The sequence below is a fragment of the Monodon monoceros genome, unplaced genomic scaffold (assembly GCF_005190385.1).
Source record: "Monodon monoceros isolate NGI ecotype Baffin Bay Population unplaced genomic scaffold, NGI_Narwhal_1 Super_Scaffold_14, whole genome shotgun sequence".
NCBI classification, from domain to species: domain Eukaryota; kingdom Metazoa; phylum Chordata; class Mammalia; order Artiodactyla; family Monodontidae; genus Monodon; species Monodon monoceros.
In genome coordinates this window covers 23,551,720-23,576,084 of record NW_021703770.1, presented here as the reverse complement: position 1 = coordinate 23,576,084, position 24,365 = coordinate 23,551,720, and the positions used below count along the sequence as shown (strand labels likewise).

The following is a 24,365-nucleotide window of genomic DNA, read 5'->3' as shown; positions in this document are numbered from 1 at the left end:
CATATATATGGAATCTAAAAAAAAAAGGTCATTAAGAACCTAGGGGCAAGAAGGGAATAAACATGTAGACCTACTAGAGAATGGACTTGAGGACACAGGAAGGGGAAAGGGTAAGCTGGGACCAAGTGAGAGAGTGGCATGGACATATATACACTACCAAATGTAAAACCAATAGCTAGTGGGAAGCAGACACATAGCACAGGGAGATCAGCTTGGTGCTTTTTGACCACCTAGTGGGGTATGATATAGAGAGTGGGAGGGAGATGCAAGACTGAGGAGATTTGGGGATATATGTATAGGTGATTCATTTTGTTATAATGCAGAAACTAACACACCATTGTAAAGCAATTATACTCCTATAAAGAGTTTTTAAAAAATTAAAATATAAAGCCACAATACAAGGCCTCACCAAGACAGTCCATGTCATTTACAGAGTTCTAATCATTATTGATAGTAATCAAGGCACTCATTTCACTTCTCACCATATTGCTGAGCTCTGGAACAAGGTAGTCAATGAATTTTCATCTCCTTTAGTAAATGGATGCAGGTCTCACACAGTGCCATTGTGGCTTTAAACAAGTTCAAATGTGGCACATTTCACTCAGTCAGACACTAACAGTGAATTGTGATGAAGGTGATCATCTTTGATCTTTAACTGCTAACAAGTTTCAAGCTCTCCTCCATCCCCCAGTTTCCCTTTTGCCTGATATCCGGGGCAAGCTGACAAGAAAGCGTGTGTGCATTCTCCTTTACAACCTTTGGGAAGTTCAAACCTCACAAGCCCTGACCATCATGTGGGGGCTTTCACTCCAACATCACCCCTATAAAACCCAAAGCCAGTCAGTTTTCTTTGCTCCCTTAAGCAATTTTGGATCTGCTTGGATCCAGTCTTGGTTACTGCCCTGCTCTTCTCAGAAAGCCTCATTATATGAGTAATACATCCTTTTGTACCCTCTTGGTCTTGTGTGGTATCATGAGTCTTGACATCTGAAACAAATCTGAATGGGGGATCCTGTTCTATCTGTCACCAAACATGGCTTCAAATCTAATTATAGAAATAGTAACCAAATAATTAAATAATATGATTATAAATATATATGATAATTACATTTTCCTTACCCTAAAATGTTAGGCTCAAAAAAATAACAGTTTCCTTTCTTACAGGCACACAATTAACAGAGTCACTTCTGCATATTGACATTAGCACAATCATCAATTTTAAGAGTAAAAGAGCTCCCTTTTCTTTTCAATTGCTCTGAATCTAACAAGTGATGATAAAGAGCAAATATAAATATCGAATAAACACACATTTTGTGAACATTATTTGTCATTGTTAGATAAATAAATTCAATATTTAGAAAAGACTAATCATTGAATTTGATGCAACTGCACTGTTAAAAAATAAAGTGTCATACACTTTAAATATAAAATATAAATAGCCTTGAATGACTGTAAGAGTTCATTCAATACTGAAAACTTCACACCAGGAAAAAACAGAATGCCAATAAAATGATTTAGTGACTTAATGAGAATACAAAAAGAATCTCAAAACAATTTGTCACTAAAATATGGGGAAAATTAATGACAATAAATTACTGAATTAAGTATAAAGACAGGTAATAAAAACATAAAGTATGTAAACAATGGGGAATAAAATAGGTCATTTGAAAACACCTAAATATAAGATCAGAAGGCAAATGGTCAACAACAAGGGATTAATCTCCAAAATATACAAACAGATCATGCAGGTCTATGTCAAAAAAACAAACAACCCAATCAAAAAATGGGCATAACATCTAAAAGGACATTTCTCCAAAAAAAGACATACAGGTGGCCTAAAAGCACATGAAAAGATGCTCAACATCACTAATTATTAGAGAAATGCAAATCAGAACTACAATGAGGTATCACCTCATACCGGTCAGAATGGCCATCATCAAAAAAATCTGCAAACAATAAATGCTGGAGAAGGTGTGGGGAAAAGGGAGCCCTTCTACACTGTTGGTGGGAAAGTAAATTGGTACAGCCACTATGGAGAACAGTATGGAGGTTCCTTAAAAATCTAAAAATAGAGCTACCATATGATCCATCAATCCCACTCCTGGGCATATATCTGGAGAAAACGATAATACAAAAAGATACATGCTCCCTAATGTTCATTGCAGCACTATTTACAATAGCCAGGACACGGAAGCAACCTAAATGTCCATCGACGGAGGAATAGATAAAGATTTGGTACATATATACAACAGAATGTTACTCAGCAATGAAAAAAGAATGAAATAATGCCATTTGTAGCAACATGGATGGACCTAGAGATTATCATTCTAAGTGAAGTAAGTCAAACAGAGAAAGACAAATATCATATGATATCACTCATATGTGGAATCTAATTTTAAAAATGATATAAATGAATTTATCTACAAAACAGAAACAGACTCACAGATTTTGAAAACAAAGTTATGGTTACCAAAGGGGAAACATGGAGGAGAGAAAAATTAGGAGCTTAGGATTAACATATACACACTACTCATATAAAATAGATAGCCAACAAGGACCTACTGTATACTACAGGGAACTCTACACAATATTCTGTAATAACCTATATGGGAAAAGAATCTGAAAAAGAATGAATATATACATGTATAACTGAATCACTTTGCTGTACACTTGAAACTATCACAACATTGTAAATCAACTATATGCCAATAAAAGTTTAAAAAAAGGCAAATGGTCAAATATATGCCTGAGTTTTAAAGGAGAATATACACAGAGCAAAAGAACGGCTATCAGTTTTAACAGAAAAGATGAGACTAGTCAGTTAACCTTCCATATGCAGGTCATAACTATATTGGTGCACCTTAACAAGTCCATATATACATATATATACACACATATATACATTTATATATAGTGTGTGTGCATCTTAGTTTCAATCCATTTTGCTTTTTCCTTCTAAATTCTAAGGCGACCTAAATTTTTAAAGACTACTTTTCAGAGAATAACAGTTTCACACAGAAATGTGAAAGATATATTGTAAAAATAAATTGCATTTTACAATCATTAAGTGATTTCTTAAGTCTATAAGATGGAAAGGAAGTACTAAATTTAATGACTATAATAAGAATTAATGAGATAGTTGTTAACAGATCAATCATGATCAGTTTTAATATGATATTACAATAAAGTTTGGAATTAATTTAAAAAAACAGCTATAACCCTATATTGTAGGCAATGTCACAGGGAAAGATGTTTCTAGATTGACTGGAGGAAAAATACTACAGTGGGAGATAGGATAGAAAATGGTTGCAAATAACAAATATAAAATATGTGGAATTGGGAGAAAAGTTTAAGATGATGACAGCTAATTTAAAGATAAAACAAAACAAAAATCCTCTCCCACAGCAATACACAAAAGGTTTTAGTAACTCTATGTCCCTTGTACAGAGTAGACTAGACTGACAATAACTCTGTGATTTAGGGATTCATGACTTTGAAACCTATTCAACCAAGAGTCTACACCAAGAACAAAAGATGTGAGAGAGGGCATCTTACCTGGGAAATCTAAGAAGGAAAACCTGAAGTGGTTTTCATGCACACTTCCAAGATCCCACTGTGAAAGCTAATCTTGGGAAAGAGTAAGTTTTGTATCTTAACAAATATGCATTCATAATGGGTCTTTTAGGAAGTGAGACTATCTGGAAGGCTAAACACAAAGTTAAGTCACCACAGACTATCCTTGGATTTCCTCAAGGTGCTTAACATGTTGGAATTCTCCAAGAAATCTGAATGTTAGTTTACATTCTACACAGTAAGGAAGGACTCACTTAAGCAAGGAAGGACTCTTCCCTAGGGTCTGCAGAGGGAGTGTCATGCAACTGATACCTTGATTTCAGGGGCCTAGCCTCCAGAGCTGTGAGAGAAAAAATCTCTGTTGTTTTAAGCCACTAAATTTGTGGTACTTTGTTATGGCAGCCCTAGGACACTAATATATTTCTTTTAGAGATACTCCCCGTAATGTAAAGGGCAGGTGATAGAAGGGGAAAAGGGGAGGGAGATCAGAAAGTGATGATAATTTCACAAGGCAATATTCCATGTGAAACTAATTCAGGTACGATACTAATTAGGAATCATTTCTCCTGAATTATAGTTTAAAGAGGACCTCCAGGTTTTAAAAATCCCACCTCCTTACATTGCTTCAAGGATCTTGCTTTACCAACTGGTCCATCTAAAATCTTCAATTTTGCCCCCCACTACTATTGTTCTCTTGAGCTTTAAAATAAAAACTCCATTATCTTCTACCCCAAGAGAAAACAGTCAGAAACAAACATTAGCCTCTGACTAGTATGCTACTTTAGCTATCACCCTAACTCTTTCTGTTTTATCTCAGCCAAGATTATTGAAATAGAAGTTCACAACATTTTTCCCAATTTTACTAACCGCCCCCTCTCTGCAATATGATTTTGACCCCTACACTATAGGTATAAATACATAATATTAATAAAAATATTTTCCATCTAACAATGTCAACAGTTTTCTTATATTCTAAAGCATCTTACCTATACCAAGTTCAAAATAATAAAATTGTCTGCCATGTTTTTGGCACTTAAAATTAATGTATGAAGAACTTTAGTAACCAAACCATCAGGGGAAACAACTTATAATTTAAAATTGAAAGATGAAGGAAAATTAAAACTTATTTTATTAATAGATAAAGTAGGGCATTTTTTGTTTTTGGGCACGCCGTGTGGCACGTGGGATCTTAGTTCCCCAACCAGGGATCAAACCCGTGCCCCCTGCAGTGGAAGTGCGAAGTCTTAACCACTGGACTGCCAGGGAAGTCCCAAGTGGGGTATTTTTAAACCAAAAAAATCCAAGTGGAATAGTTTAACTGTTAGAAGAAAGACAGCAAAATATCAATAACTGATCCATAATTGTTATTTTTCTAAGTATTTAAAACAACTTGAATCCTTCAGAATGAGTATTATCAAAATAACCCTAATATCTGAAGTTGAAATGAAATCCAATGATGCTGATGAAAGCGTTATGAATTGATGATTCTCTTATCTAGAAAAACTAAAAGTTAGGAATTCACCGACAAAATAGTATTCACTAAATCAACTAGTAGAATCACGTTATGTGCACATTTAATTGATATGAATTCAAATCTACGCTGGGCAAAAATAAATAAATGAAAGTAATTTGGTATTAAGTGACGTGTAAGAAACCAAACTAGCTCACTAGCTTACACTGCAAATTACAGTGTTATCTTTCTAACACTGGAGGAAAAATGTCCTGTTAGAATTATTGAAATAATATGGCTTACAAAAAACCATGTAGATGATCTTCTATGGTTGATTTAAGGTATTTCATGGGTAATGTTGATTCTATGTGATTTTCTCCTTACACAATGACTTTAGAACCTTAACCCTTGTAAAAAACTGCAATCCCAATATACGAACTGAGTGTATTGACAGATCTTATGGTAAATGATTTTAAGAATTAAATTCTAAGAGTGTCAGCATACAAAAGATATGGAAGAAGAAATGATTATAATTTGGAATAAATGACAAGAAAAGGGAAAAAGTGAGAAGTATGATATGCTATGAAGTGATACCAAAAAGTCATAAAACAGAACTCAAAGTGGCAACAGAGAGAAATTATGGCAAAGAGAAAATGAGAGGAAGAAGAAGCAAAATAGAAATTTGATCTGCAGAGATCCAATAACTGTTGCTTGATTATCTCACATTAAAGAGGTAAAGGTAGGGACAGGAAGAAATCTATGATGATCAGTAGTTTTTAATTCCTCTACTCTGCTCCCAGAAAATTTTAAGTGATCAATAGGTGGTTGGATAGTCACTGGAGATATAAAGCACAAAGTATTTGTTTTCATGCTTTAATTACATAATAGAAATGTTTTATTTTTAGCCAGGCTACTCTTAAGACCCTAGGGCAATCCAGTAATCCAGGTCATTTTACTTCATATTTTGGGGGCGATGGGAGTGCCTATGAATGTGAACATAAAAAAAGTGTGTCTGGGCTTCCGTGGTGGCGCAGTGGTTGACAGTCTGCCTGCCGATGCAGGGGATGAGGGTTCGTGCCCCGGTCCGGGAAGATCCCACATGCCGTGCAGCGGCTGGGCCCGTGAGCCATGGCCGCTGAGCCTGTGCGTCAGGAGCCTGTGCTCCGCAACGGGAGTGGCTACAACAGTGAGAGGCCCGCGTACCGCAAAAAAAAAAAAAAGTGTGTCTGTATGTGCACTCGTGTGTGTATGACTTACTATGTTATTATACCAATCACTTGCATATTTTTTATTTAATTATAAAATAACCCTAAGAACTAGACATTTACCACTTCTATTTCAGAGATAAGAAAAGTAAGACTCAGGCAGATGATGTAATTACTCCAATGAAAAAGAGTAAATTGAGTTGTGTTCTGAATCCAGAAATCTGACTCCAAAGCTAGCATTCTTAAACCCAATAGTATGAACTATGTAAGATATCATATATACATATATATATTTTTTTTCTTGTTTACTACTAACAACAGCTCTGCTCCATAGACATAATGATCCCTGCTTTACAAATAAAGAAACTGAGTCTCAAAAAAGATTATGTAACTTGTCCAAAGATATATAGCTAAGGTGTGACAAGCTGAAACTAGAATTCAGTCTGTTTGACTCTATGAGTAGTTTGAAGTAAAGAATGATGCAACATTTATAAAAACAAAATTAGTTTCTTTACTAATAAATCAAAGTGCATTTGATTTTACCCACAGATAATCCAAAAGGACTTGTTTAAAAAAAAATAGTGTTAAAAACCACCAATTATTAGTTGCATTATTTCATATTAAGATAATTAAATTTAACTTATATTAACTCTGCTAAAATAAAGATTCCATTCATTAGGAATCTATTAATTTAATTTTATTTTAATCAGTACTTTTTTCTTCTCTTTTTGAACATACATGCATACATGCATAGGATACTGTAAAACACCTCCAGGTGACCAAATGTTTATGTGTCAGAAAAGGAAATGCCTGATTTTCTTCCTTTTCATTCCTTTGATTGCATGACATCCCAAGAACAAGTATAAAAGAACAAATTAATGGTTTCCAAAGAGGACTCAGATAGCCATGCAGTCTTCTGGACTAGCATTGCTAGGATTCTGTCATCAACCATGTAATATTTTTGGCAGCTGGGGCCTATAAACCCCTCTAGCAAGGGAAGGACTCTCTTGGGCACAAAAGGCAACAAAATAAAATAAAATAAACATGATTAAGTGGATGACGTTTTTCCTTCTAAACTGTTGTTCTCTTCACAATTAAAGAACTCAACTCTGATTTAACCGATCACATGCTAAGAAGAAGAAATAGTTTGGAGAAAAGAAATAGACACCCTGCTAATACTAACATCATCAATTCTATTTTAAGGTTAAAATAAAAGGTTTAGTACTTCCCTTCTTATGACAATGTTCTTTTAAGTAAGTTGAGGATCTTGGACTTGTTTCAGAACAGAGAAAAAGAGGGTATATAGAGCATATATAGGTAATATCTCATTATAAGAAATTGGACTGGAAGCATCAGCTTATTTTATAATCAGCAGAAACATTAAGTCAATATGTGATCCAACAATCTTGATATGATCAAATCTAGGTCCTTCTGCTATAACACTTTGTCATCCTGACTCAGACATTCATTTCACAGCAAATCCTTTACCATGTAACATGATGCTGTAAATCTAAATTCTAGAAGTCTAAACATTCAGCCTCTCTCCAACAGTTTACTGCTCACTAAATTTCCTTTGCCTATCCATCCATAAAGAGAGCTAAATCTGGGTTAGATCCAGCTGGATTTCAGATCCAAAACCTTTACAAGCCAGGTAAGTGACTTCTAAGACTTGTGATCAGGGAGATGTGAAGGCAGCAAAGGACACATTGTCTTCTCAGTGCCAATGCAGAACAGATTGTCAGGTTGACAAGATGAGCTAAAATGTCCTTTGCTGTCTTTTTATATTCCTTGCTGTCCCAGAAACTAGGTGCCTAAAACCAAAATCTTTTCTTCCTGGAAATGTGTTAATAAAGTATAAAACTGATATGATTGTTTTGTACATATTATTGTCATTATTATAAAGTTCTATATTTGATTTTATGCATATTTTGCAGAGCAGACTTTGCTTTATGCTCTGGTGATTTCCCATTTTATGAAACTCCAATATGAAGGCACTTGCAAGGTTACTGGATGTACTTATTTTTAAAAATTAAAAACAATCCTGTTTTCATTTTTATATTGTTGTTCACCTGTGCACTTGACTATAAATTCAAAATGAGTAAAATAACCTTAAAATTTTATTATTACAAAGCTACTATCTAAAAAAAATTGTAAAGTACTTTATGAATAGTAAATATTTTCATTAAAAAACAGCTAACATTTTGATAGCATATAATGAAAATAAAGCATGTCTGGAATGATACTCTATATGATGAGATGTATCTTACTTACCAAACTCCTTGGGAACTGCTATAGAATAAGCACAATTATGTCCCACACTGTAATTTTTTGGATAGTTTGGTGATAGAACAGTGCCTTCTGAACCTGTAGAACGACTTCCACAAGGTGCTGGAAATAAAAAAAAATGTTTTAAAAATATTATTTTTAGAAAAACATTTAAAAATTCATACTATGACTATTTTCATGCTATAAAAATTATGGCTACTGGATTTTAAGGAATATCATTTATTTCCATCTTTTAACAAGGTCCCCACTGTCAAATACTTTAAAAGTCAAAAATTGTGCACATGCAATAGAAAGCTTCTTTTTAAGTATTCAGATTTACTCTTCTCAGAAACAAAGTAATATAATAATGTTGCAATGGTGCTATCTATCTCTAAAGGTAATAATGGGGGCCTGCTTTCATTTATGATAAAAGTATAAAGATAATCATCTCTTTTATAATGATGAGAAATTACACATGCAGTGGGAAATTGTTTTACTCACCACGAGGCTTTGAAACCCTACTCAAAATCAACCTTGATTATGCTACCACCAACTGAGGTACTCCTATACACAGCACAGGGATGGCTGTACAAACACATTCATCCACTCATCTAAGTAAAATATTCTCTCACCAATCTCTATCTGCTTATGGTTTACATTTAAATCAGAAGAGTTGCTGATGGTGCATAGAGAGAGACATTATTGCTACCTCAGCCCCAAATGTGCTACGTTCCTAAAAAAGATGAGGGTGAAACCAATGTTTCTGGAAAATTTGTAGATAGTTGTTCTGTTTTTCACAAGATGGCAGATGCTTTGGGATTTGTAGTTCTGGAACACAGAGAAAGATTTGGGCTACTAAAGGAGTTATAGGTATCAAAAGCAAAAGATGATAGTTGATATTATTTAAATGAATGAGATCTCCCAGAAAAGTATGTAGAATGAGAAAAGATGGCCAAAGAGGAGGTCAGAGAATGCCAAGGTAGAACTAGTGAGAGGGTGGCTACAAAGAATTTAGTCTCTTGGGAGCCAATGGGGAGGAAAGTTTCAATTAAAAGAAAGTGTTCAAAACCATCGTGTTGCAAAGTGGTAATAAATGAAAAAGGAATTTGAGGTGGTCTGGTGGTCTAGAGTATTAGGTAGCAGGGAGCTACTTCTCTATGCCTCTGGTCTCCTCCACGCGGGGTTTTGCCTAGGCTTGCTGGCCTGCTGGCTCCACCCCTTACCCCATGGAGATGGAATGATGGGTGAGCCCAGGACAGAAACTTTACTTCTGGTTGGGAGCCATCCTGCCTGTAAAGCAGCTTGCTGGTCTCTACAGCCTATTTAAGGGCGAATCTGTTGAGGGGGTGGCCATGGTTGTTGGGAGAGACCTGCAACTGCACAGGAAGCCCATTGTTACTGCTCATCAGCTTTATCAATATTAAAGCTGATGGTCTGCCTTCCTTCAGCTTATCACTTAATTTGCCTTGAATTTGTGCAGGGAGGAGTCCCTTCAAACACCAGAAAGGAACTTTTTGGTATTATTGATACAGTAGTTTTAACCAGAGCCGCTTTCTGCAAATTACAGCCAGCAAACCAAATCCAGTCTGTACCAAAGGAAGTTTTCACATCTTTAAAGAGTTTAAAACAACCGAAAAAAATAAATCAGAATACATCACAGAGACATATGTGGTCAGCAAAGCCCAAAATATCATCTGGCTCTGTACAGAAAAAGTTGCTAACCCTTGAACTAGAGTAGAGAGGGGTAGCTAGGTTGTAGTTGGATGAAGAATAAGTGGTTTATAAAGAGATACAAAAGTAATCAGAATCTTAACGGTAAACAGAAGGAGAATGTAGGGAGTAGTTGGGGGAAAATGCAAAGCTGAATGAGTTTTTGTTATTGTTGTTTTGTTTAACAGGGAGGACAGAGCCATTAAAGAGGGAAAATCTGGAGCACTGACTTAGAGGCTTGGGAAAGATCAAAAACTAAACTGGAGTGATTAAGTTTAGAAAGCATTAATGACAGTCCTCTGTGACTTGAGAAAAAGAGCTGAAGAAGACTGAAAATACACAGGTTTAGGTTTTATGCTGGGAATTTATTGGAGTTAATGCCTGATTTTCCTTTTAAAGAGAGCTGAATGCAATGGTGTGTTAGGTGGCTTGAGAAGAGTCATGACAGTTCGAAAAGTTCAAAACGTTTGATGGATTTCTGGCCAAAGTTTAAAGATACAGCAATATATTTAAAACACACACATACAAAGCAAACAGTAAGTTGTACTGAGTTGGGTGGCTAATGAATGTTCTACCTTTTTTCCTTTTAATGTTCTATAAAATGGTAATAAATAGTTAGAATTAAACATAGTAAAATTAGAACTCCCTAGAACAACAAGTTGACAATGATGATAATAACCAAAGAAGCACTGCTCTCATCGCTCATTATTGTTTGAGATTAGTCAGGTGTATTCTTATTTCAGCACTGATAACTTTATTCAACTGATAATAGTACTGATGAGAGAATCACTCAAGAATAAGCAGCATGTTTTATGTTAATTTTCTTTCTGATCTTAAGGTGCTCCAAAATGACAATACTTTGAATGTACGTGACAAAAGCTCTTATTTTTATATTTTGAAAGAATGAATAGAAATGAGAGGTTCTAACTCAAGTTCAGCTTTGTGACTTAGTCATGAACATTCTGCCATTCTACATTACTATGCATCTGATAGCCTCAATATGTTTTGAATATTTTATTTTGCATAATGGACTCCTGGGACAGCTCTTGTTAAAAATCTCATTTATAAATATGAAAAAATATGAAGCTTTTTAACCACTAATGAATATATACAAGGTTGCAGTATAATCACAGCTCTTTATGGTAACTATTATTATGTTAGTTTTTGTTATTTGTACTGGTAGCAATAATTTTACATTTTTTCTGGTCAGTGCTTACAGCATGGCCTAATTTATAGTCAATTATGTTGAATATTGTGGTGACTGACAATATTTTATGTAGTATGTAAATAAGGGAAAATTCACTATGCTGTGTGGTACAGATATACTGTAATCTGTTTTATGTTTATAAAAATCTAAATAGAATAATGACTAAGCCAGGCCAGCTTTACTAATTCTTGTAATGTTTGTTCCTAGAAGCTTTCTGTATTCTTTCTTCCTGTTTTAATTTCATTTTATTGGCTAGTACAGAAAAGGTCAGCCGTTATCTTTCTGGCTCTATTAACAATCAGTAGAAGATAAAAGCAAGACAGAACTTTTAATTCTATGCTTATTTTTGCCATTTGACTATACCTGTGGGCCTTTTGTCAAACTGGCTAAACAGCCTATATCCGTTGTAATGCAAAGAACTCACCTGTTCTTGATTATAACTTATGTGATACGTATGACTACTCTTAAATCTCTATTTTAATAGCATTTTTGTAGAGCACATATATTATGAGAAGAAATGGTTCTGTGATTAAGTAAGTTTAGGAAATACATGGGTAAAATAAATAAGGTTCTATGCTATGAGACTTAACTGTGACTTTAGTAAGGTTCGGGGAATGTCATACTTGTTCTTACAAACTTATTTGATCATGGAGGCTCTCTTTCATCTCACAGGACCAATGTTCCTCAGAACATACTTTTCGAAATGCCAAACTGCTAATTCTAAAATGTGCTATCGCTTTGACAATAATTCTAACATTTATATTGTTTGCTATAATTATGATTTCACAGCACTAAAGAATTGTGTTTTATGTATACATATAAAACCTAAGGTTTTTTTTTTTTTTTTTGCGGTACGCGGGCCTCTCACTGTTGTGGCCTCTCCCGTTGCGGAGCACAGGCTCCGGACGCGCAGGCTCAGCGGCCATGGCTCACGGGCCCAGCCGCTCTGCGGCACGTGGGATCCCCCGGACCAGGGCACGAACCCGTGTCCCCTGCATCGGCAGGCGGACTCTCAACCACTGCGCCACCAGGGAAACCCCAAACCTAACTATTTTAAACACTTAAAATGTCAAACTTAGCCTAATATAAAATGTCATTATTCTTTTAACAATTTTTTGAGGTATAGTGAATTTACAGTGTTGTGTTAGTTTCAGATGTAGACAAAGTGATTCATCCACACACACACACACACACACACATATATATTTTTTCTTTTTCAGGCAAAATGCCGTTATTCTTGACACTTTTCCCCTGACTCTTAGAGTTCAATATATCACTGATTTGTTGCTCGTACTCTCCTGTAGCTTTTCAGCCTCTCTCTCTCCTCTGCCACTGTAACTGCTGCAAACCAGACTCCCAACAGTTTCCATATGGGCTCTTTCAACAGACCCCCAGTTCCACTCATCCCTACAAGTTCTTACCATGGCTAGTGATTTTTCTAACACATAATAAGTCTTATAATGTTTCTTTTCTCTTCCTAGAACAGTTCTGATACACAGTATATTCTCCATAAAGGTCTGTTGGATGATTAAATAAACTACGCTTGCCAAGACCATGCTACTATAAAATGGTGTTCCACAGTCAGCACATAACACAAACATTTCACTTGGTTGAAATTACCCCATAAATTGACTTGAATCCAAGACAATCAAGATATACCCTCTCCTGCTTCTGCCGCTCCTGGTGCTGCTTGTGTGCTCGTTCCGTGCGGACCTGGTACCTCTTTTGTGAAGTGGCAGCTGAAGAGACTCCGGCGCTCGCCATGGCCAACGAAAAGCCCAAGGAAGGAGTCAAGACTGAGAACAACGATCATATTAATTTGAAGGTGGAGGGGCAGGATGGTTCTGTGGTGCAGTTTAAGAGTAAGAGGCATATGCCACTTAATAAACTAATGAAAGCCTACTGTGAACACAGGGTTTGTCAATGAGGCAGATCAGATTCTGATTTGATGGGCAGCCAATCAGTGAAGCAGACACATCTGTAGAGGTGCCCGAGGTTGTTTTATATTCAAAATTACCAGTTTTTAGAAAGAATTTTTCATGGTTGGAAATGGAGGATGAAGATACAATTGATGTGTTCTGGCAGCAGACAGGAGGTGTCTACTAAAACGTGAACCTGCTACTTTACTCCAGAATTCTGTTCCTCTAGACCAAGAAGACATTCTAAATTAGAAAACCACAATTAGGTTCCACCACATCCTGACCACTCCAGTATAGTTTTCTCCACTCTTTCATTTTCCCCACCCCCATTCCTTTATTGTACCTAAAGTAACTGATATATGTGTACAAGCATATTGCATTTTTTTAAACTAAATGGCCAATGGTATGTTTTGATCGACATCAAATGGAGTTGGGATGGAGAAAAATACTGGTTCTGTGAAAATAGCCCCTTTTCTCCATTAGTGGCATGCTCATTCAGTTCTTATCTTTATATTACAGTAAGTTATTTTGCTCTCACTGTTTTTTTTTTTTTAAAAAGAACATAAAAATCCTTGCATACCTTACCTGATTGGAGAATTTTAATGTTTTTCACTTATTTGTCTTTAAGTAGGGATAAATTACTCTAAAATAAATAAATCCTAGATAGTTTTCCCTTCAAGTCAAGTGTCTTGCTGTTTAAATAAACTTCCTGTTTAAAATGGGGAAAAAAAAAAGATATACCCTCCCAATAAATCCATGTAAGCCTATGTTTTTTTTTTCTTTCTGGGATTGAAATCTTTGCTGTTTCTCTGATTACCAGGAATCACTGTTGCTTTATATTTAGAGACACTATTATGTGTAAGATATGTATCTTTAAACATTGGAAATATATTTAATCATAAGATTTTTACAATCTGAGAGCCAGTCACATGGACACTGAGTTCCACTGAGGGAATGGCAAACTCATACCTACCATTTCACAGTAGCAAATCCTTGCTAACATTTTATCAATCTGTAGCATACCCTCACTGAGGGAGCGAAATCACCCACGCAGTTTAATTTTGTATTATTTTCCTTGTTCCCTCTTTTCCTGTTTGTTTTTTTAAAAATCCTCTTTTGGATGAATTTGTATGGTTTGATTTGTACAAGTAAAATATGCCCATGCTGGAACTATACTGTGTATACTTGTGTTACTCTTGAACCATGATGTGGTGATACAACAGGCAGATGTGGTTATCTCTAGGAAAATCAGCGGATGAGACTGAAATTAAATGTTAAGGCTGCTAGTGCAATAAAAAGGACTTCCCACCTATGGTTTAATCATGTGTGTGGGATGGAGGAAGAGGACTGAAGAAGAAGAACTGAGATACCTTCCCACTGAAGGTAGGAAGAACAGAAGAATCTCAAATCACTTACATTGTACGTTGAAGAGGTACTTCTTAAATGTCCAGAGATTTTATATTATATACACTGTAGCCTTAAGCTACTCACAACTTCAAATCTCTCTTTTCACTTGTGGAATGTATAATTTATTATCAAATATGCTCTACAATGAAAATTATTATATAGTGTATAAATTTTTCTCTGCAAGCAAGTTAGGTACTTTCAAAAGTGATGAATTCTTGCAGGTCACAAAAGAGCAATATGGTATATTAAATAGATGATTTACTATATGTTGCCTGTGACTCCTTCAGGTTGAAAGAACTGCTGTACTTTACAGAAGTGCTGGTCCACTTCTAGTAAATTACCTATGCTCTGATATAGCCCAATTGAATATCCCAAATCATAAATCCTGGTATAGAATGTGTCTGAAAGCTGTATCTCTCATGGAGTCTTTTTTTTTAAGAGAAGGACTTATGATAACCCTCTGTGATATGAATTTATAATGCAGACAGCTGTTATTCTCAATATTGACTTTAAGATTAAAATTACTATTGCTTTTCTCTCTCCTTTGTTCAAAATCTTCATCTTAGCAAAAATACCTAGCTATTCAGCCATTCATTTCATGTGCCTCTTCATGTTTCCTATATAAGTAAACAAACTTCATTTTGTATATCTGCCTTAGATAATAAACCTCCCATAAGGCTATTTTATCATAATGGTAATAAATATTACTTTAAATTATAAACTATTACTCTAAGTCACATTTATTTTACTCTTCATTTTCCTCTGCACTTTGACACATTCAAATTATGTATCTGGAAAACTAAGAATAATATTGCTAAGGATAATAAAAAATATTGCTAAGGATAATAATAAAACTAAGGATAATATTGCTAAGGATAATAAATATTAAGGATAATAAGCAATAATAATATTGCTAAAAATAATAATAAAATATTGCTAAGGATAATAATAAAAAATATTGCTAAGGATAATAATAATTATAATAAATAGAGTTTTCTATTGTTTCATCTGTTCACTGAAAAGAAAAAGAGCAAAAATCAGTCTTCATAACTTGTGAATTAATTTTGTGTTCTAATTACGCACTCCTGTTTAACACTAAAAAGAAAAATCCATCTTAACGTTATAATCAGTGGTTTATAAACCATTTTAATGACTCAGTAAGTCAACTTAGTACAATATGAGCTTCTATATCTTGTCACCTCACTTCACTAATTGCCTAGACTCATTCATCTGCTTTTGCTGGCTAGGAAAACATTACCTTCACCCTTCAGTGCTCTATGAGCTGTGTTCTCCATCATAGAGTACGTTCTTTGAAAAAGAAGAGTTCATTCTGTGACAAAGGTCTATGAATAGATATGTTCCTTTGATAGATCTCCCATGTTACTATATACAAATTCTACTAAAACTAATGGTCTCATGGGTGTTGGTAGTTCATCTATGATACCTACGTCACTAATTTTTAACCTCATTTTCAAGATTGAGATAAAATTTACATACCATAAAATTCACCCTTTCAAAGTGTACAATTGAGTATCTTTTTAGCATATTCACAAAGCTGTGTAACCAACCCCACTATCTAATTTGAGAATATTTTTGTCATCCCCAAAGAATTCCTATACTAATTAGCAGTCACTCCCCATTTGCTCCACTCCCAAGACCCTAGAAATTACTAATCAATGATTTGTAGGAAACTGTGTATGAGAAGGCAAGTTCTTAAAATGATTTTAATCAAATTATTAGTGCATTTTTAAAACTACAATCCCTTTTCATTGTTTACTTTATTTGTCATTGATTGTTAGTGATAGCTGTCTTTTATTATTAAAAAATTACTTAAGACAGCTAACATATTAGTATAAAGTAAGTTTAGAGAGAAAAAAAGAAACTTGTAACAATTTTTTAACCCCTACCTGATCTTCTCACAAACGCTGCTTTCTCAGGAAAGTTTCCCTGTCTCTGGAGTAGCTCAGAAGCCCCCATCATACAGCATTCCATCAATTAGTTTCAGGACATTGATTACAACTTATAATTATATATGTATTTGTATGGCTCTTTGATTAAGGTCTGTTTCTATCTCTTGACTCCATGATCAATTAAGTCAAAGTTTCCATGTCTTTTTTGCACACTGTTTATAACTCTGGAGCCTAGTGTAGTGTTTATGTATATAATGGACTTCTAATAAATATACACCATAAATATTAGGAAGAATAAAATATACATTAGATTAATATCTTGCTGTTAACTAAATGCACAGTATGTAAAACTCATAGATTTTTCAAACCCTTTGTTTAGGGTAGCACAACAAATGCAATATAAAACCCAAAGCTTTGGAATCAGAAAGGTGTAGTTTTGAATTCCAGCTTCACTATTTACTGACTGAGTAGCCTCTCTTACTGAAGAGAAGAAAATTCAAACTGGAAATGAAACAGGAGGTGTCTGTTCCATCTGGCATACGATGTGGTCTTAGATGAAATGAATTAAGAAACTCTCCTGACCTACTCCAGAATCTCTTGGAGGCGATATTATGACGCTTTCATAAATGCCTTAGGAAGATAAACTAACCTCATCAATCCCGGAAGGAATACCAAACTTAGAGAAAGGGTAGGAGGAACTTTCCTGGCGGGCCTCTCACTGTTGTGGCTTCTCCCGTTGCGGAGCACAGTGAGCCATGGCTCACTGGCCCAGCCGCTCTGCGGCATGTGGGACCTTCCCGGACCGGGGCACGAACCCGTGTCCCCTGCATCGGCAGGCGGACTCTCAACCACTGCACCACCAGGGAAGCCCTCTCTGGATTCTCTATCCTTTAGAAGTCAGGGGGAAACAAGAGCTAATAGTACTAGTGAAAGGGAGCAGAAATCCTCTCATCTTCCCCCTTTTCTTATAATTCACGGGTTTCTTTCCCTTGTTCCATAAATTTGGATAGGGAAAGATATCTATATTTTCATTAGACCCTAACTAATTTTTTATAATTTTAGCATTTCCTTTAATTTCAAATGTAAGCAACAAATTACATTAGCATTAGAAGTAAATGGGACTTTGTTGCCAAATCACATATTTTTTTAATATATATAATTGTTGCAGATACCTCAAAATATTGTTTATGCTCATCACTACTAAAAATTATAGTAGGTACTAGAGTCTTGCTGCTGGAACTTCTAATTTAAGGCATTAATTAAGAAGTACATATATTATTACATCAAAAATGTGTTTCATCAATTATAGATTTTATGTACTTTGATAACTATATTTCAATATTATTGGTTTTTCTTTCAAGCCTACATGATTTATTTTACTTTGTACATTTAAAAAGATGTTTTTAAGGTCCATAGGCTTCATCAGAGTACACACACACACACACACACACACACACACACACACACACACACGAAAGGAACCTCTACTATTCTAATTAGATTCCTCCCAAACCACCTGTCCTTGTGATTTTCTATCTACTCTTTTTCTTAAGGAAGATTGGTTCAGAGACTGTTGCTTTGGCCTAAGAAGATCTGGAAAATATTAGTTGCATTGGAGGACCCTTTCTTTTCTGCTCTTTTGTCTCCTTTCCTAATAGGACTGATAAATTCTTCCCAGCATCAGAAAGGTCCTAAAACTCAGGTTTGGAACTTTGGGAGAAACACCTAGTCTTAGAGTTGACTTATGCTTGAAGTTATTTAGAACCATAGCCTACATATGGTTCAGATTTACTCACTAACTCTCCCATGTGGCTCAATCTAACTCACTCAATGTGTTCTGGGGTTAGGAACCAACTTCCCTGTTGCTCAGAGAGCTCTATTTTGTCACCTTTTATGTATATATCTCCCTCAAGAATCTTGGAATGAATGGTTCACTGGTTAAAGTATAAGTATAAAATGAAATTTTCTGTTTTTAATAAAGGGAAGGGAAGCAGTAATCTCCCTCTCCCCTCTTTTACAGTGTCTCTTTGAAAACACAGTAGACCAATCTTTTCAAACACATACTTCTGAAATTAACTCAGAGTTCTTACAAGGTATACTCACAAGGTATGCAAGAGAAAAGGTACACCAATTTGTCTCTCAAGGAGATAAAAGAAGTGTTATTTGTTCTTTCTTTACTGTATACATTTGTGTGAGATTCTGTCTTGTCTTTACGGTATCTTTCACAGACTGCCTGCAATGTGAATTGTATTCCAGATATGCTTATTCAATTTAAAAATTGCTTCCTTTAACTTCTAGGTTTTGTGGAATGAACTTTGTTAGCAGACTTTTTGTTTCCCCAGTAGAAGAAAAGATTTGGCTATCTTTAGATCTTTTGTCCTATTACCTTAATACAATTTGAATCTCACCATGACTTCTAATGGTTACTGTTACACGCTTTGCTTTCTTCATCTGTAAGGAGAGAATTGCTGGGTTGATTCAACTTTCTGTATAAATTTTTTTTCTTATTTTTCTGCAAAAACTGGCAATACATTAGGAAGGCATATTTGAGGTCTGACTTAAATATAGACTAGATGGTAGTGGAGAAGGGGGGCATCTTAGTATGATGAGAGGCCATGCGACTACCCATCTGGAGACATGGTGTAGCGACTGAGATGCCAAAAGCACGGAAAATAAAAATGGTTTAAATATGAGCTCCAAGTCTGTGGTCACAAGAAAATATGCTCTGAATTATAGGTATTGATTTGCAATTGAACTGCTTGTCACATGGGCAACTCTATATATGGTATGCTCCAGAATCCAAACCGGCAGGGATTTATTAATAATGTTAATGATTCTCTAAAGGAGCATGCAGGAGGCCAACTGGAATGATAATGTATGTAAGAGTGCCTGAAAACTAGCAGGTGGTCAATAACATCAGCTTCCCTTCCCGTTTCCTTTCGTATACGTTTCCTCCTATCATATGAAAACGAAGTGTGCTTTGGTTTTATCCCAATACTACCTTAACTTTTTTCAACACAGAATGTATTACACTTCTTTGTAGAACACGGTTCTGACAAGTAATTTGTGTATTATGTCTGTGAACAAAATTCCTATGTGTAGCTGAGTAAAGGCGGATATTTGATGATACTTTAAAACAATTTAACTCTAGGCCCTTTTTCCATGAATCTTTCATCTACATGCTTTAGTTATATCACATACTTAAATGAAATCAAATGCTAAATGGCTTCGTATATTAGACTAGATAATCTCTATATGCATTTATAATGGAATGGGGTCTAGACTCGTTTCACATCTCAGAAAAATTTTGTAAACCTCAAGGATATTTGAAATAAGGAATTAGCCCAAGGCAAATTATGCCATTTAAACAGAAGATCTGGAATAAAAGTTCAATTATTTAATTCTTCATAAAAAATATGATTTAATTAAAAGTAGGTCATATGAGGTTACTAATGAGAGATAACTCTAAAGTTGGAAAGCTACAATCACAAAATGAACTTTTGCTTTGTTTCAAAACTTTCTCTTCAGTTGCTAGGGTAAGAGAGCTCTCCTTTTAAAAGCTTTTATCATTTCACATGCAGTTGGAAGTTGAATAAACAGTGGTGCCAGATGACTACTGGATGTCTAAGTTTAACATAGTTGTGTTCATGCACTTTGATCAGTCGTACAGGTCATTGGCGATTCAGTTAATTTTTTTCCAGAATCCAGGATTTATGTTAACATGAGCAAAACAAAGGTATTAAAAATAACGTTGCAGATTTAAAAGAGAACTGAGTTAATGACTATATCTATTGAGGCATGTGTATTATGTGCAGAGCTATATTTCAAATGAAATGCAAAAATCCATTTCAGGTGAACACTTTTATATCAGTTATTGGTAGGAATTTACCTTTTCTTAATTCTCATACCTAGCCTAAAGGAAGATTACAGAAATAAGTGGAGAATCCAAAATCTCACACTTATTCCTGGTGCCATGTATTCATTCATGAAGCATTTAAACAACTAGTATGTTGGTTAAGAGCCAGGCATTCTTAGGCTCTAGAGATATAAAAATATCAATAGAAGGTCATTTGTAGAATTGCCCAGCCTACCTTTAGGGCAGTGATTAAGAGCATGGACTCCTAAACAAGACTGCTAGGCAAGTATGACTCTGAGCAACTACCTGAATCTCTCTTTGTCTTGGTTTCCTCATGTGTAAAATGAGAATTTTAGCAGTCCCTAATTCTTGGGGTTGTGGTGAGATATAAAATAATATGTATATAAAACTTCAAACTGTGTTCAATACAGATAAGCTATTATCTCCTCCCCATGCACACTTTGCCTATTGAGCTGCTTAACAACATTCCTGTTTACTCTTGCTTCTACATTTTTATATATGCTGAACCCTAGGTGTGAAGTATAACATCTCCTCATGCCTTGTGTCTCACCTGGTTCCTTCTTAATTATACTTTTTTTTTTTTTTTTTTGCGGTACGCGGGCCTCTCACTGCTGTGGCCTCTCCCGTTGCGGAGCACAGGCTCCGGACGCGCAGGCTCAGCGGCCATGACTCACGGGCCCAGCCGCTCCGCGGCATGTGGGATCTTCCCAGACCGGGGCACGAACCCGTGTCCCCTGCATCGGCAGGCGGACTCTCAACCACTGCGCCACCAGGGAAGCCCCCTTAATTATACTTTTAAGACTCAGTTCATGTATCACTTTCATAAGGAAGACTTCCCTGATCTCTCTTTGTAACTGGGTCAGAGGCACCTCCATGCTGCTCTTACGATACTCTACTTTTATTTCTAGCAATGTACCTTATCTGTCTGTATCTCATCACATTGTAAACTCTCCAGGGGGGAAGGACTATATTGAATTCATGTCTTTATCTCTAATAGTTAGTACAGGACCATGTATATAGATACACCTAAACACCTGAGAAAAAAGGAATGAATGATACTCTCTCTTTAGAATAACTGGCAAACTACTGATTCTTTAACCGTCCAAATACGTTTATTCTTAGGGTCTTATCATTATAATTATATATTATTTGGGTGCTCACTGTAGGCTACAGCAGTAGAAAAGATCGAGAACATTGCATTGGTCCAGTTACAGAATAAAAAGTCATGGCAATGTACAGCATGGTGACTATAGTTAATACCACTGTATTGCATACATAAAAGTTGCCAAGAGAATAGATCTTAAAAGTCCTCATCACAAGAAAAAAAAATTGTATATATGTATGGTGACAAATATTAACTAGACGTACTGTGGTGATCATTTTACGATACATATAAATATCAAACCATTATTTGTATACCTGAAACTAATGTTAGATGTCAATTATGCCTCAATCAATCAATCAACAAAATTATTGCATTGGTACTGTGGTCAGTATTCCCAAATTTAATGATTTACATATCAGAGATATCTTTACCCAGGATATACTGTTTCAATTTTAGATACATTGATTTCATCCTTGGAGCTTTGGGGAGTCAGGAGAAAGTAAACAGAAATGGCCTTTCTACTAAAAAGACAAGTGATCATATGCCTACAAGAAGTGAAAAAGCTAGCCAGCCAGAGAGCTGGGGAAAAAGCTTTAGGCAGAAGGGACAAGGAGTGCAAAAGCCCTGAGGCAGAAGTGTGATGAGTGCTTTGAAGAACCATCCAGGAGGCCAGTGTGGCTCAAAGAATAAAGTAAAAACGGAAAATATTTAGGAAGGTCAGGTTGTATATAGGTAGATTAAGTAGAGCTTTATATTATATGATCTTTGGCATTTATTCAGATTTAGGAAGCACTGATAGATTTTGAGTAAATATGTGATATAATGTGATGTATGGTTTAAAGATTACTTTTCTGTGTTCAGAAGAGACTGCATGGGGAAACAAGAAAATGAGAGAAACTAGTTAGGAGAGAGGTTAAGAGGTAAGAGATGACTGGTGCCCTAGATCAGGGTAGAGATGTATTTATATAAACAAATGGAATACCGTTAGGTGAAATAAATCAAGTAATGAATATTAAGGGAAAATATGGATTCTGTCACCATTTGTGTTTTAATACATTTACCTAATATTGAATCAGATCATGGATAAGAATGCTATATGGCTTCTCTTTTAATCCAGTATGTCTACAGATAAAATATCTCAGGGTTTCAACAGATATGAAAAGTATGAAAAATAAGAAGAGAAGAAATTATTTTCCAAACACATTTTTTTTTATCACAAAGTGAATTGCAGGTACAGATATCCTGTTCTGCCATCATTTAATATATGTGACATTCTCACGAGATCAACTGCAGGATTTCTCAACATTGAGAAGGACCCACCACAGGATGCTATCATTCTAGATCTACTTGTGACAAATATAATCTCGCAGTGTCCAACATAAGCTCTTAAAAATATTTTCTTCAGATTTAAAATGTACACTTAATCCTGAACCATGATAAAAATCTATCTTCTGATGGCATTAAGGATCACAGTCTAATAGCTAACTCCCTACTCATGTACTCTGCAACACAGGCTACCAGTCAGTCAAAATCTCCTGCTCCCATTATCAGAGATTTTGTCAGGATTCCTTCTATGGGGTAAGACTTAGCATAAAAAGCAGCAAAGACTGGCAACCTAATTCTCAAACATTGATGAAAGTACAAATAGAGGCATAAGCAAATTAATACATGACAAAGGCAATTACTAGAATAACCAAAAATAATATAACTGAAACACTGAAGAGAGGAGCTGCGGATGTGACATAACTATTTATCTTTTATATCAGGGAATCAGTAGATATTGTCTAATATTGGTAAATCAAGGAACAGAGCTTCATGTTATGCAGAGTCACAGAGAGGGCCATCAGAGAAAATAGAAATTATTAGAAAACTCAGCTGAGGAATAGGAGAATAGAGAGGGGTAGGGCAGATGAACATTGATTTATATTGCTTTAAATGGTACGCTTCTCTGTATTCTTAATTATCATATGCACATTTTACTTTGATTAAAAAATACAAAATTTATCTTAAAAGGAATTTATGCTTATAAAGAACAAACCCTTCTAGCTCTATTGCACATGATTTACGCACTAATTTTGACTTTTAAAGTATTAATTTATTAAATCTGAAAGTCAGTGAGTCCTGTATATTTTGGATTTCTGTATAATCACCATGAGGGAAAACAAATAGATGCATATGAACCTGATCAAGAAACTAAAATGTATTAAGCTCTCCTTAGTGTGTGACAGTAACAGCCACAGGACTAAACACTTTAAATAAGTTATTTAAAATAATTCTCCCAACAAATTTGCAAATTACACAATATTATCTCATGCTTAGATATGCAAAATAAATACATTGAACAAGGTCACATAGTTGACCCAGGCTTTTTCCTTGTCTTAAAATCATTGTTTAGAGTTAAGTATATCTAGTTCTAAAAAATGGGCTTTCCTTTTCTCTCTGCTATAATAGAAATGATCAGTTATGGTCATATGTTTATAAAGAATGTACCTTAAAGCATTCATTAAATAACTTCTGATTTTTTTCTTTTTTTTGTGGTACACGGGCTTCTCACCACCGTGGCCTCTCCTGTTGCGGAGCACAGACTGCGGACGCGCAGGCTCAGCGGCCATGGCTCACGGGCCCAGCCGCTCCGCGGCATGTGGGATCTTCCCAGACCAGGGCACGAACCCGTGTCCCCTGCATCGGCAGGCGGACTCTCAACCACTGCGCCACCAGGGAATCCCAACTTCTGATT

The 24,365-nt window shown here is 35.5% G+C and overlaps 2 protein-coding genes across 4 annotated transcripts in view; one reads left to right on the top strand and one right to left on the bottom strand.

Annotated features, from left to right (window-relative positions):
• The window catches only part of CSMD3 (CUB and Sushi multiple domains 3), a 1,080,114-nt gene that overhangs the window by 238,901 nt on the left and 816,848 nt on the right, over positions 1-24,365 (bottom strand). For all 3 annotated transcript variants that reach the window (XM_029222726.1, XM_029222727.1, XM_029222728.1), the window contains one exon: positions 8,500-8,616. In XM_029222726.1, coding sequence (XP_029078559.1) covers positions 8,500-8,616 — 117 coding nt within the window. The remainder of the gene's footprint in view (positions 1-8,499; positions 8,617-24,365) is intronic.
• On the top strand, positions 13,173-13,516 carry LOC114895397 (small ubiquitin-related modifier 2-like). Its single transcript, XM_029222729.1, has 2 exons — positions 13,173-13,325; positions 13,442-13,516. Exons 1-2 carry the CDS (start codon positions 13,173-13,175, stop codon positions 13,514-13,516), a joined length of 228 nt encoding a protein of 75 aa, XP_029078562.1.